At 41.3% G+C, this 14,834-nt stretch overlaps 1 protein-coding gene across 5 annotated transcripts in view; it reads left to right on the top strand.

The window, feature by feature from the left end:
* magi2b (membrane associated guanylate kinase, WW and PDZ domain containing 2b) overlaps positions 1-14,834 on the top strand; it is a 72,736-nt gene that overhangs the window by 7,182 nt on the left and 50,720 nt on the right. For all 5 annotated transcript variants that reach the window (XM_026312306.2, XM_026312305.2, XM_026312304.2 and 2 more), the window contains exon 2: positions 10,373-10,489. In XM_026312306.2, coding sequence (XP_026168091.1) covers positions 10,373-10,489 — 117 coding nt within the window. The remainder of the gene's footprint in view (positions 1-10,372; positions 10,490-14,834) is intronic.

Here is a 14,834-nt window from a genome sequence, read left to right as displayed (position 1 = left end):
TTTTATACAGTCATACTTCAAGTGTTTTAAACTCCTCTAATCAATTTCATTGTCACGATCTGTAGGCCAACCTCTGTTTTCAGCATTGTGGCTCATGTAAGTGCTTCAGTTTGATTGCATCAGTACATGAAAGGCTAGAATTTAATTGCTCAATTTTTAAAATATGAACCTAAATTGCACTGCTGTGCTAATCATGTTCATTGCAGCAGCAGGCAGCTTCTTGACTTAATAGAAAAAGTCTCAGCTGATGTGTTTTAAATGTATCATTTGCATTTGGGATCATGCCATCGGTGCAATGGGTGCTTCTTACCAGTAGATGACAGCAGCTGCCTGATCAGGGTATACTCTGGTAGTTGTTTTCCTAAGGCCTGGGGCCACGTCCCCCTCTGCTCTGACATTCTCAGAAAGTTTATGGAAGTTTATGGTTCAGTTCAGTTTGAATTTCAGAAGTGATATTTGTTTATTTTCCCAACGTCAGTATCTTAAAGGTTTTAACCATCTTTTCATCTGAAAAGTTGCTGCTGTCTGTAGAGCTGAACAGCTTCTTAGCTCTGGTTAGACTGGCTCTGTGTTAGAAATAGTTCCAGTGAAAATGACTGACATTCTTTTCACCAGTGCAAGGACACTTCATGAGAATATTTTGCTGTTAAAGCTTATGAATGCTCTAAATCCATGAAATAATTACAAGTGACACAGCTATTCAGTTATATTACAGCACTTCATTATTAGTGTTGACATCGGTATTTATTTATTTATTTTTGCTATTGTCAAGGTTAAAATATGTATTTTGTAGCATTTTAACTTGCTCTTTACATGACGTAATCACATTTCAGGGTCTTTCTGGTAATAAAAAATATTTGTTGTAATGTATATAATAGCCATAATGAAATGACACCCACTACATTGGTGATTCAGAGAAAATGCCCAGTTTGTGAAGAGCTGTGTAGTTTTCCACCTAACTTGTTAGAATGTGAGTTATGGCCACTTTGCACTGACTTTATGTGCTGGGTGTGTATAATATTCCTCTTCATACAGTTCATCGTAACACTTTGTAATGGGGAAAAGAAAGGAGCAGTCAGGTCAGTATAGTTGAACTGAATTTAGTTCACTTTGCTTTAGATTTAGCAGCATGAAGGCCCCTTAATCACTACAGACAGGCTTTATTAGATTATCAGACCATAGCAGCCAAATGAAACACTGGAGAGGAGAATCATTATGATGCTCAGAGGATGGCCTTCTCTCAGCCACAGCCACAATTATTCATTTTTTTTGTATTGACTGGGAACCTACTCCTGTTGGTTTTAACCCCTCAGGTTATCGACTGCTACACCCCCAAACCAATGAGTTTCTTATTACTCTCTGTTGCCTCCAAGACCCTTTGGAGCCATCGCTTATTTCTCCCCATTACTGTTCCTCAACCTCTTCCTGCTGTGGAACCAAGTATGACATTTTTGAGCCCACACATACCTTTACGCTTGTTTACTGTATCCATTTCCCTTTTGTGCCTCTTATTGGGCTATTGCTTTAATTCTCATTAAGATGCATCCTGCCTGTTGCTCTTGAGAGAGTATGCATAGTGCCATTTGAGCTGGAGAGTGCAGTCAAGAGTGACAAACATCTCCATTTAGCTGCATTTAAAAGAGGAGACAACATATGAACAAAAAGACATTCCTCGTATCAGTACGTATCTCATCAATAGAGACGATGTGTGAGAAAAGGGGAGACATAAAGCTGATTTAGTCAGCTTTGGAGGAGGAGAGTGGTGCTGGCAATTCTTGTAACTTCCCTCTTTTAATTTTGAGTCTCATTTGTAGTGTGGGCTTGTTTCTTTTAGTTGTGACACAGATTGTAAATGTGTGTCTGGCCTTGATTATGGCACTGTACAGAAAGATATGGAGGAACATCATCATTAAGACTAGTCTGAGGATGGGGGGGATCAATATTAAGACCTTTAGGAGACAGGCTCTGTCATTTACTATTAATAACGAGCCCTGCCGCCTGCTGTAATAATGCTATTAGCAGGACTGCAAACACATACTTCATCCACAGCTAAATGGCCTTTACAGTACATCTACATGTAAGTGCTACCAATAGATATGATTCACAAACACAGACACTCTTCTTTCTCCCTCTCACACTCTCTCTTTATCTTACACAGACAGGCCTTGAAAGGCTAGCTCAAACTACCTGTGCCTAATTGTGACTGTAAAAGAAGTCATTTCAAGGTAGAATTAACTGGACCACCGGAGAGGTGGAGGGACGGACGGACAGACAGATTCTTTATTTTCAGATTCTCAATCTGAAATTTGTTTTGCATAAAAAGCAGTAATTCCATTGTGAAACACTGCCATAAGACATAGACATTCAACATAACATCCCACACCACATACTACTTACTCACCGTTATAACGCCTTTATTATAGATTAAGCTCCTTATTTCATTTGAGGATTGACTGATGGACAAATGAATGTTTCAGCCTGACCCTATTAAAGCGTGGAACACTGGAACGTGGTCCAGATGGAAGAAGTGTGTATTCAATTCAATTCAATTCAATTCAATTCAATTCAATTCAATTCAATTCAATTTTATTTGTATAGCGCCAAATCACAATACAAATCATCTCAAGGCACTTTACAAAAACTAAAACTAAAAACCCAACAATTCCCTTATGAGCAAGCACTTGGCGACAGTGGAGAGGAAAAAACTCCCTTTAACGGAAGAAAAAACCTCCAGCAGAACCGGGCTCAGTTTGGGCGGCCATCTGCCTCGACCGGTTGGGGTGAGTGGATAGAGCAGAGAGAAAAGAACAGCAACAATAAACAACAAATAGACACTGCAGGTTGGTGGGGCCAGTAACTGCACATCAGCTATATACAGCTCCAGGACCGGGGACACCTGCAGAAGGTACAGAGAGAGAGAGAGAGAGGGAGAGAGCACAAACTAGGGGAGAGAGAGAGCACAAGGTTAGTGACATTCAGTGGTAGAATATACATGTGAGGGGGGAGGAGAGGAAGAGAGGGGAGGGAAAGGGAAAGGGAAAGGGAAAGGGGGGGGTTAGGGTAGGGGAGCTCAGTGCACCGATGGTCCTCGGGCAGTCTAGGCCTATAGCAGCATAACTAACTAAGGGATGGTTCAGGGTTGCCTGAAGCCAGCCCTAACTATATGCTTTGTCAAAGAGGAAGGTTTTAAGTCTAGCCTTAAAAGTACAGAGAGTGTCTGCCTCCTGAACCCAGGCTGAGAGCTGGTTCCACAGGAGAGGAGCTTGATAACTAAAGGCTCCGATTTGCTGTTCAAAACATGTTTGGAGTCAGAGATGATGCTTTTAGCCAGCCGCATTGTGTTGTTGTGATAAACTGTCTCATTCAGTCCTTCCTGAGATTGGCGTATGATCTTTGAACAGCTTTTTATTAGATGTTTCAATCCAGATGTTGCAACAGTGGACAGACAGCTGTACCACATTGCATTACAACACTAAAAATGACAGCAGTAAAAAAACAAGTGCATCTGCTGAGTGGCTTATTTCCAGAGCATTATTTCTTGACACCCTGATGGTGCAACCCTGGGCTAAGAGAAAGGAATTAGGGAAAAACTAAAATGTCAGATGGGACAAAGGAGATGCAGGAAAACAATAAAAAAATCATAGTTGGAAAAAAAAAACTAAATCTATCATCAAATACCATCAGAGTAATTTTCAGTGACCCAAAGTATACTGCAGGCGTGATAAGGGACTAGCTTCAGCTACTAGAAGAACAAGGAGTCCAGTAAGAAAGTATATGGTCCCCACAGATCTCGATCTCAGTATCATGGAGTCTAGGATTGCATGAAGATGCTGAAACAACCTACCTGTCAAGTACCCAGAGAAACTATGCAAATTTATCTAGGAAAACTGGTGCTCTTAAAAAGGTATAGCATGGTCACCCACAAATATCTGTAATTATTAAAATATCTGTTCAGTTTTTTTCTGTTTTTCTGTTTTTTTGCACCTAAGTTGATTGTAAAAACTTTGCACAATACTGTACTTATATGTACCCTGTATTCTACACAAGCACAATTTTATTGATGTACATTACCTGCCTTTCTTTCTTTCCTGACAAAAGTCAATCATCTATGTAAATGTGATGTTTTCTGAATAAATTTTGCAATTTCCCAATGTGATTCAGATTTTTCACAGCAGAAATGTTGGAAACTAAATCAAAGGTGCGACTAATAACACTGGCCTGTCCCAGCAGTTATTGTGATGCAATAGAATAATTAGTGTTTGACAGTTTTCTGCTACGAAATAAACAAAACAAAACATTTATTTGGCCTTAGTTGACTCCACGTTTGTTCCACAGGTCAAATCCAAAAAAAACTTTGAATAGGAAGAGGAATTCTCGACTGTTTGAGGTTTATTATAATGGGGCATGATAATAGTCAGTATGAAGCAGTGTGGACTCTAGTGAATATTTGCTGAGAGGTATTGTTTATGATGTTCAGTTGCCTGAGCAGAATTTGGATGAGAAATTAAGTGAAGATATAATCCTCTTTTTACTGTGCATGCGTGTGTGTGTTGAGTCCCTCCTTGCTGCTCCGGTGTCACCTCTCGTGGATGTGTGGACAAACTATCGATCAAGTCTCTGAGTTTAGTTCCCCATGACAACTACTTGGGTACAGCACCACTTCACCTCATCTCTCCCCATCAGATGTCAACCTTTCACCAGCCAGACGTCCCCTCAGTTCGCTCAGTGTTGTGTGTCTGTATTTATGGTATTGTCAGGTGTGTCAGGAGTAAGTGTTTATGTGTGTGTCCAGATAAAGACAGGGAACATTTGGCCAACTTTGTCATGATGCTGGACCTTGTTTTCTTCCCACTGTTTCTCTTTCGTTCTTTTTATTTCCATGTGCACTGATCAGCCAGAACAGTGTGACCACCTGCCTAATGCTGTGGACACAGGAGCCAATATGGCAAATGTTTGGCACTTGGCTCACTGTGCAATGTAATCAATGTTATTCACGTCACGTGTCAGTGGTCATGGCTATTGGTGTATGTGTAAACATGTTGTGTCATATGGGCATGTACAGAAGGAGGCTGAGGTTTGACTGTAGGATTGACAGTTAAACATTCAGAGAATCAGTGTCGCACGGCTGTTCTGCTTTTCTTTGGCCTACTGGGACAGTGGGCATGTCGGACCTAACTGTACCTTCCTAAGTCAAACAAAATGGCTGCTGTTGGTTTGCTCCTCAGCCTCAAGCATCTTGTTGGTGCACATATAAACAATGCATTGAGTTCAGCCTTGTTAGAAGAGAATGCTGGTCAGGAAAATATGCTGCATGTAATGAGTCTGTCAAATCTGTTTTATTTATCTAACCTCTATCTGGTGTTTTTTTTTTTTTAGACATTTTCTTTATTCTATAGGACACTGTTGAGCTGGTTCTTCCTATAACAGTGAGACTAAAAACATCTAGGTCTGAAACAATTATTAAGCTGTTAGTCAACCAATGATTGGGAACGTATGGTTTGGCCCATCTCAGACAAAAATACCAAATGTTCACTGGTTTTTACATTCGTAAGTAATATTTGCTATTTTGCTGTGTTGTAGGAAAAATCTTTGGGTTTTGGACTGTGGTTACACAAATCAAGACATTTCACCATGTTACCCTGGACTTTGGGAACTCGTAATTTGTTGACATTTGACAACAGTCAGTTGAATTAATAATGAAAAGAAATATTAGTTACACTTCCAAAAACCTGAATCGTAACTTCATTAATATCCCAAAGGAAGTTTGTTTTTAAAGGTCACCAAAGAACTAAAATCCAGTCAGAAACAAAACAGAAATATGAAACATAATTAAGGCAGAAAAAGCAATGAAGAAGAAAAAAACATATCAGTCAAGCGAAACATCTAAGCTGCCATTTCAGACAAGAGTGGGACAAGCACAAACCTGCATACAGCACAGTACATTATATCTCTATTACAATTAAATGTATTATATTAAGTATTCCAATAATGTGCAGCGGATTAAATGTATCAGGCACCTAACGAGAAGGAAAACTAATATTATTATGGCTGAGATAAATCTATGGCAGGTGTTGTTTTGGTTACAGCACTTCTGCCTTCTCATCTTCTTCTGAGCTTGTAGTTTGCATGATGGTTAGATGCTGTTTCAATGAAGGTCACTTGTTAAGTGACAGGTGTTGGAGTGTTAAGGACAGGGTTTAACAATTAAGTTGTACGTCTCCTGGAGAAAGGCATCAGGTTCACGTCTGTTATATTGCAGCAGTAATGTTCTGCTGCTGAAGCTTCACTTATATAAATGTAGATGCACAACACAAACAAGAAAAGAAAACAATATTTTGGAGTAAACCTTTACCAGGTGTTACTTTGGATTTGTTCTTAAATTTAGGTTGAAGATAAACAGATATTTTACCCAGAAAAAAATTGTGCTAATTGTGCTGCTCAAATCAAACACAAAGTTTGAGCAGAATAGTCTGTAATTTGGAAGTGATGTCTGCATATGTAGCGGTTGTATTTCTATTTGTATTTGAAAACGTTAATCCCAACCTCCTTGTTAAATGAGTCCAAATCCTCTGTGATGGTAGAAGCACTGTTGGCCTGACTATGCAGATGGAGTCACTATAAGTAGCTGTGGTGGCGTTCATGCCAAATGTACTTATTGCTGTGAACAGTCATCATTGAAATCAACCACAGACTCTAGTGAGGCAGTTTGGTTTGGGTTTGATTGTTGTTGTATTTACACCACTGAGTGGAAGAAAAACAGGACAGAGGACATCTGGTGAACCTGCTTGAGCATCTGATCCCAGTTAAAGACCGTCAGTCTAGTCAAACTGAAGGGCCAAGACACATCACATATCAATATTTGAGTCTTGTTAGGGACCCTGTTGTGTGTCACCTCTTCATCTCCTGTCTGTCTCTTAAGTGCACTGTATGCTGTCAGATCTAAAGAGCTTGATCTGTTGTCATTTTTAAAGTTACAGTAGATACAGAGAACAAAATGATTCACTCACTCACCAGTCAAGCAATTGTTAGCTGTGTAAATAAATCTGCTTGTGTTGCTAAGCAACAAAAGCAATAGATTATGTTGTGCATGTCACAATCCATCCATAAATCTCTCTGTAAAACAGATTTTTTCTTGTCTTTTTATTTTATTTTGTTTTATTTCATTTTTGGGGGGCGATATCTCTTTAAATGTACTAACGATACGGCTCATCATTTACTGCCCAAAAGCAAACACAATTGTTTGCATTGTAGGGACTCAGCAATCGAGATTTGCATCCAAGCAGAATGCTAAACACTGGACAGGAGCACAGTTAACATACCCAGCATGAATAGAGCAGACACATACTCACACACCATGAGTTATTCAACGTATAATTTCAACACAGAAACCCACTGCACCATTTCAATAGAGACATGAAAAAGGCAGCGGCTGCTGTGGTGGAAGAAATGCCAGCTGCTGCATTAGCATCGGTTTGTGAGCACTACCTGCTATACAAAGGAATATGAAGGTGACAGTTCAAATGGGCCACTGTGTTGAAATGTGTGGTAAAATTTTTTTTTGTAATCACATGATGGGCAATAGACCTTCACTGAGCGGAAGTGGCCCTGATTGCTGTCTGCCTTGATGACTTTGTGGGTGATTATGGTCAGATCTTCTCCTTGACATGCTACAATATTTGGAAATATATAATCTTTGGCAGATTTTTTGCCCTGCTTGCTTTTCTTGCAGAATCCATCCACAAAACAACATGACCATGATGTTTGCAGCCTCAAGTTTAACTCTGACAGTGCTAAATTTGCACCGTTTCAACATAATAAACCTTCTTTAAATGCAGCCCTCCTCCACACTCAGCTGTGCCCCGAGCTCAGTTCTTATATCATGAACATGTGAGTCTGTGTTGGTGTTTGTTTATTCCTTGTATTTGGACCAAACCTTGACCAAGACGGTGCTCGAGGCATCTTCACTGGCGTCTGCAGCTGTGAGCTCACCAGCCATCCGTGTGTGTGTGTGTAGCCTCAGTGCAACATATGCTGCTGCTGCTGCTGCTGTGTTTCACAGTATTTCTCTCCAGTCAGTGACGTTTACACAAGGTCAAACAGGGAAAGCATCTGGTGGACGAGACACAGAGTATTTGAGGAATGTCAAGGAGCATCTGGGTGCACTCACACACACACATGTACACATCTACAAATTCTTTCACACACATATAATGCACATTTCCTGTGCACTCTAAATATCTGTCTTTCTTACACACACACACACACACACACACACACACACACAGACACCACACAGATGCTCCAGTGCAGTAACAGCAGTAGCAGATAGGGGCTGCTCTAGGACTTTGGAAGCTGTGTGGCCAATCCGCTGGCAGGTTGTTGGGAGCCCAGCTTCCCACTGGCACATCTCCTTCTCCTCTCTGTTCTCCCCGACGGTCGTCGTCTCTCTCCATCTCTCCGTAACTCTTAACACCTCCCTTCCCCCTCATCCTTGTCTTATTTTCTGGGATTAAAATTGGCTGCGACCAGGTGCTGTGTGCTGGAGCAGATGCGGGAGGGAAACGCTGAGCTTTCACTAAGGTGGCAGAAGATGTGCAGTGGCTGGTTGCGAGGCTAGAGGACGCCTCGGAGGACGGGCTGTCTGTGGATATATACCTGTGGAAAAAGGACCGTTTTGCCAACATCTGTGGCTGTTGCAGATGAGGTGCCTGGACTGCAATGCCTTTTTCTTGAGTCTTGTCTGTGTTTCCATCTCTGTCAGAACATATATGTGTGTTGGTGTGTATGTATAAATATGTGTCTATGTCTATACGTGTCAAAGACATTGCCTATGTCTAAATGCTATGCGATGTGAGGTTTACCCTTCTGAAAACTGTGACAATCCTAATTATGTTAATCAAGATTTCATTCTGTCTTCTGGTGTTATCTGGCTCTCTCCTCTCGCGTTGCTGAACTGTGAATCAATTCAGTGTTTCACAGCTTCATTAAAATGGTGTCAGGCTGTCAGTTTACATAAGATGTTATTATCAGAAAAGAATCAGTAGACAACATACATGCATGTATCTGCACAGTGTGTACGGTCTGCATTGGGAACTGGTGTGAAGAATTTCCTCTGCAACGCTCAACTGGATGGGCTCTTTGACGTGTAGGTGCTGCATTAATCTCATCTGGTACCCAAATGCTGTCAAGTCAGTTTGGCAGGATGTCGCTGGGGTATGCACGAATGAAAAGACATGTTTGTCGTTTGTAAATTCATGGCATGTAACTTCATCCCCCTCAGCTGTCTGATGTGATAGTCTTGCATAATGAATGTTGTGTGGAGAATAAGTTCTCCGCTCATCCTCCTGGGTTTCCTAGGGTTTGGATGAAGGGAGGAGAAGCACTTCATGGACATTATCATACAGTGTGTGCAGCACAGATATATTGGTCGGTTCTGAGTCTTCTGCCTTCAATTATGTTTGTCATTGATTTTACTGTGTTTTTGATCAGCGTCTTAAATTACAAGACTTTCTGATTTTCTTTGTTTGGCAGAGACTAATGCCTGTACTTTATAATAATGTCTGGAAATCCAGAATTTGGTTTAGGTTGTTTGTCTGTGCTGTACCTCCATTGTTCTCTAGAAACTGTTAAAAACGTTTCTGCTGCACAGGGTGGATGATTCTCCATCACTGAATCTGTGATGCTCATGGGTATTGTGGTGTAGATCTAAGCTAAACCAGGTTGTGGGTTCACAGACACTGTTGGTTTTAGTGTCTGTATGCGATTGGTGGAGAGCAGCCAAAAAATAGAAAATCAGCAGCCTTTTCCTTTAATGAGAAGGAAGACAGCTTGTGCAGCAAATAATCAGCAAAGACAGAGAGGCAGGGATGAGGTGGTGTGGGCTTTTGTCCTCTGTAGGCCTTTGTCATCCAACCCTGCTGACAACACACATTTAGCCCCCAAGGGGATCACTGGTTTACACAATTACCATGATTTGTGTGTGTTAATGTTAGCGTGTGTAGTGTATGTAGTAGCCTTTTGCTAGTTCTGTAGTTTTGCTTTGCTGTGAAAATCAGTACAAGCTTTTAACCTGATTCAGCCGTTTTGCTTTATATTCAACCGCAAAATGTCTTTTTTCTTTTACACCCTTAACGTACAGTTTTCTGCTTTGACTGCTCCTAAGAATGGTAGAAGGTTAATGAAATTCATCTTCAGTCATTTGTCAATTCAGTTGGACATATTTGGTATTGTTGGAAACTTTAATCGCCACTATAGTTTCTTTCCATTCTAGTGTCACTTGCATCATGAATGATTTCAGTTTCAGTATCTTCAAACAGAAGACGTGAACAAAATAAAAGGTTGCTGTGACCTCTCTTCCTGTGCTTGTGTGTAGGGGGGGTGGTTGACAAAGATTTGCGGCACTACCTCAACCTGCGCTTCTCCAAGGGCTCAGTGGACCACGACCACCAGCAGATCATCAGAGACAACCTCTACCTCCGCACAGTTCCCTGTAAGTCCTCCTTTCTGCATCTTCTGGCCTCCTCCTGTGCTTCTTGTCTCTCATTCATTTCTCCATTTCTTCCTTCTTACCTCTGACTGACTGTCTGTTAAACTGTCCTTTTCTTTGATATCACTCTGTCTGCCCCAGGTCTGTTTCCTTATCTTTCTGTTTGAGTTTTCCCTCCTTGCCCTCGGGACGTTGCCCTCATATTTTTTCATCACACTTGCTCTCGCTCTCCATCTCTCACCATCTATCACGCCTTCTTTTCCCTCAATCGGCCGGCTGCCGAGCTCTCAGCCTGAGGTTTCCACAGCAACCACCCTCTTGTCTCGAGGCTTGTGTTGCCGTGAAGCCCTACCCCCTTCAGCAAACGCTCAACATGCACAGCACACACGCAGATATACAAAGGTAATAAGGCGCCATGCTATTGGACGCATTGATATGTGGTTTTTCTGTGAGAACAGCATGAGGGAATTCTTACGCTGAGATGCTTCATGCCTATGGGTTGCATGTGGACCTGTGTCTGTGCTTGTTATCAGTGTGTGTGCTTGTTGCCTGTTGGGGGACGATGTCATTGCTGTGATTGACATTGAGGGGATGCCATTCCCAGCAGCTCTGTCTGCTGTCAATACATAGAAGAGCATTGAATTAGCTACTCTCGAGACTGAAGCTGCTCCGATGCTTCTCTCTGTAGACTGCACGTTATTCTTTTCATGCCACATGTGGATTGGTTGACTTTGATTTGATGTTATTTGAAGGACGTTGTGCTGACATGTTGTTGTAGTGTCCTCTGTTAATGCAACATGCAAGCAAAAATGGTTGCTCTAAAGCAGATGGCCTTTTTGTTATCAGATAGCCTGAGAAAGTAAAGACTTGACGTCATAGTCATAGTTGTTTTTCTGTTGGTGAAGAGCTTCCACTATACTGGATGTCTTCTGCTGGTATGTTGAGCTGATGACACAGAAGGGATTGTTCAATACACTCTCACAGCTGCACAGTTTCTGAGCCCCACTCTCTCCCGCCTTCCCTCTCTCCTGTCGTTTTCATCTCTTCACATTTACCTCTTCCTCTTCTCCTGCTTCTTGATTTTTTTTTTTTTTTTGGTCCCCTCCCTCTATCACATTTTTTTTCATTACAATTTGAACTCCAGACATCCCACTTGCCTTCACCTTTGTGCTTCCTATGCTTTTTTTGTGTTACCTCACCCAGCCTGTTGGCTGTGTAATAGTGCAGTGAAGGCAGACTGACAGGGTGACAGGTAAGGTGATGGGGACTGGCTGACATTCAACAGTGCAGGTCTTTGAAGTCCCATTGGGGCCAGAGGACAGCACAGGCCCCTTTTTGTAGCATGAACCATAGTTTGTTTCAGATATAGCCACATTCCAGCCCTTCGTGAGAATGGCAAGATAGTTATTCTCAGGGCTTAAAGTAGTCCAGCAAAAAGTCAGCTGCAAATTTGTTGCACATGTGGTTTGTCATAGTTGAGTCTATGGGTGTACCTGTCAGTGCTGTGTAAGTAGAGCAGCTTTTGCTCTCAACCTAACAGACTTCACTAGAGAGTCAGAAGACTTGGTAAACACTGCCATTGTTTCCTTAAACCTGGTGAACTTGTCTTAAGTTGACAAATGCCTTCAAGAGAAATGGTGCTGTGCACTGAGGAAAGCAGTCAAGACAGGAAGCCCTTTGGTTGTTGGTACCAAAAATTGAAAGAGCCAGGTGCCTGTTTCTTTTCAATGTGCTCAAAGCTACTGTGTGGCAGTACCAGAGGTGGAAAGGTGCTTTCTGGTCATGAATTGGACCCCAGTCATAAATCTGTTCCCACACACTCCAAAATACAACTACACCACTGGGAGCAACAGTTACAGCAGATGCTCAGTCATGATTGACTAACCATGTCTGCAGTCTAAAAATATATGCGTGTGCATTCATTGCTGAACATCATCTGTCTTTCATGATTTCTCAGCCTGTATTCAGCATCTGTAAGAAGCAACATGCTAGCTACCGTATATTCCAGACTATAAATCTCACTGGAGTATAAGTGGCTTTTAGCAAAAACAGCTTAATTGAGCAGAAAAAAAAACATATAAGTCACATTTCGAATTATACTAATTATAGTCTACCCTACAGAGAACGTAGATCAGACATAACAACAAACAGAAGTGCATTATGATATTCATTGTGTGAAGTAACGTTAAACAACTGCACGAACATCAGGGAGAAGGTAAAGTGGTGTGTCCTCTCAGGTTGTCCAGACTGTGTCTCAGCTGCACACTTTATTACCTGCACTTGTGTTACACTAGGAGTTAGAGTTTAGTTCAAACATAATATTATCTTCGGTTGAGTCAAGAGTGTCATCTAACACTAGTGACTACTTTACAAAATGACTGTAAATATCACTTCACTGTGTAAGTCACAGGACAAGCCAGAGGGGTGAAAAAAGTGCGACTTATAGCCTGGAAAATACGATACATTACAAAGTAATGTGAGTCATATTTGGGTGCCAAAATTATTAATTGCAGGTATCGTTCGATAGGAGACTTAAAGGTATGGTGTACCAATACCCAGCTCTATTCAGCAGGAGGAATGTAAAGTTTTGCAGTATCGTATTTTACATTGCACATACTGTTTCTAGAGAATAGAGGAAAATGGTGCAAAACCTTATAAAAATTCAGAGGTTTTTGAAGTTGCTCACACTTTAAAGCTGTTACACTGCTGTTACCCCCCCCCCTTTTTCGGCACACGGCTGAAAAACACATACCCAAATTAAACTAGCTGTTGTTCTTACATTTTAAGAGTTATATTGATGACCTTGGTGTCGTTTGAAGCAAAAGCTTCCCAGTTTTCTATCGGCAAGCTGAAAATGTGAAATATGACTCCCCTCCCCCTCTAGCTTCGAACGCTGCTTGCCCAGCGTTGTCAAGGCAACTTACAGTAAGGAGTGGGGGCCATTTAAAGCCCACTGGTGCGTCATCCGTGATAGACTGTGATACAGCGTTTGAAAGGCCTCATCATTGGCTACAAGATGCGTCAGTCATCATTGCCAAACAATGCGACTGGCTGATTCTACTGTCAATAGAAGTTAGTCTATGCCCTCTGACTGGGATTTGCTCTGAGGATGTGAATTCTATTGGTTTTGGGGTTAGTTACGCTGTGAAACGTAACAAACATGTTTGATTGAGGCCTCATGTGATTCACAGAAGCTTGCTATATCAAACTTTATTGAATAAACCACGAAATCAACCGTAAAACGAAGCGGATTACAGCTTTTTATGAGGAGGACGAAGGATTTATGGATTTACTGTATAATAATACGTCTTTTGGACTAAAACATGGGTGCACTTTGTTCTATGGATTCTAACGAACAAAACGATATGCGACACTCCATGTTTGAGTACAAATATGAAGTAACACGACAGAAAGGTAAGGAGCAGCGTATTGAACTGTATTTGTACTGTTGTTAAATATTAAGAAACTAGTCGCTGTGATTATTCAATCCTAAATTTATACCATTTGAATCGTGAGACTTTAAGCTTTTATTAGATATTAAATTTGTTAGACTGCATTCAAATTTATCTGACGATCTTTGGTGAAATATCTGGACATACTTTGGGACCGGTCACCAGATCCGGTGCTGGGGAACCTAAAATGTGAATGTGTGTAGTTAACTCTCAACCCCCTGTCCCAAACACAACCACCAATGTTTCAGGCCCAGGATTTCTTTTTAACTTTAGGTCCTGTATTCTGTGATTTATGAGTGATAATGACGTCGCCATAATTAACAGCCTATCACTTAACAAACAACCAGGGAAATCAACCTCCTGCACAGCAGATTTGATGCAAACAGTAAATGTCCATTTCATTTACATATACTTGTTATAATATTAGGGATTCTGCAAATTTGTCTTATGTCACTGACATAATTCAATTTGCCCTTGATTAGCACTTCATCAGTGTTGCACATGCAGATTTTTTTATATACAGTCTCTGCAGCCTGAGACTCTCAGACGCAGGCACTGCTCAGTCATCAGAGTGACACAGCATCAATTGGCTAAAAAAAGGGGATGATGGTCTTGACCGCTGCACTGCTTGTACCCGGCAGGCTGTTTGTTGTTGTGGTTTGGAGCGTTATAAAATCAGTGTTTTTATCGCATATCTGCAGAGCTCTGACCATGCTGTCATTGCAAGTCTGTCAGCTTGACAAGCAGACGCCACTCTGCATCACAACATGCTGTCGCACTGAAGAATGTGGGAGGAGGTGTGTCTGTGTGTGTTGTGAGTGTTCATACAGTTATAAGGCTTACGTGCTGACATTAACTCCTGCATCCTTTTTCATCATCCAGCTTATGGATTTGCC

Source organism: Mastacembelus armatus, chromosome 6, assembly GCF_900324485.2.
Source record: "Mastacembelus armatus chromosome 6, fMasArm1.2, whole genome shotgun sequence".
Lineage (NCBI taxonomy): Eukaryota > Metazoa > Chordata > Actinopteri > Synbranchiformes > Mastacembelidae > Mastacembelus > Mastacembelus armatus.
Note: the sequence above shows the minus strand (reverse complement) of the source record. Positions and strands in the feature narration are given on the sequence as shown.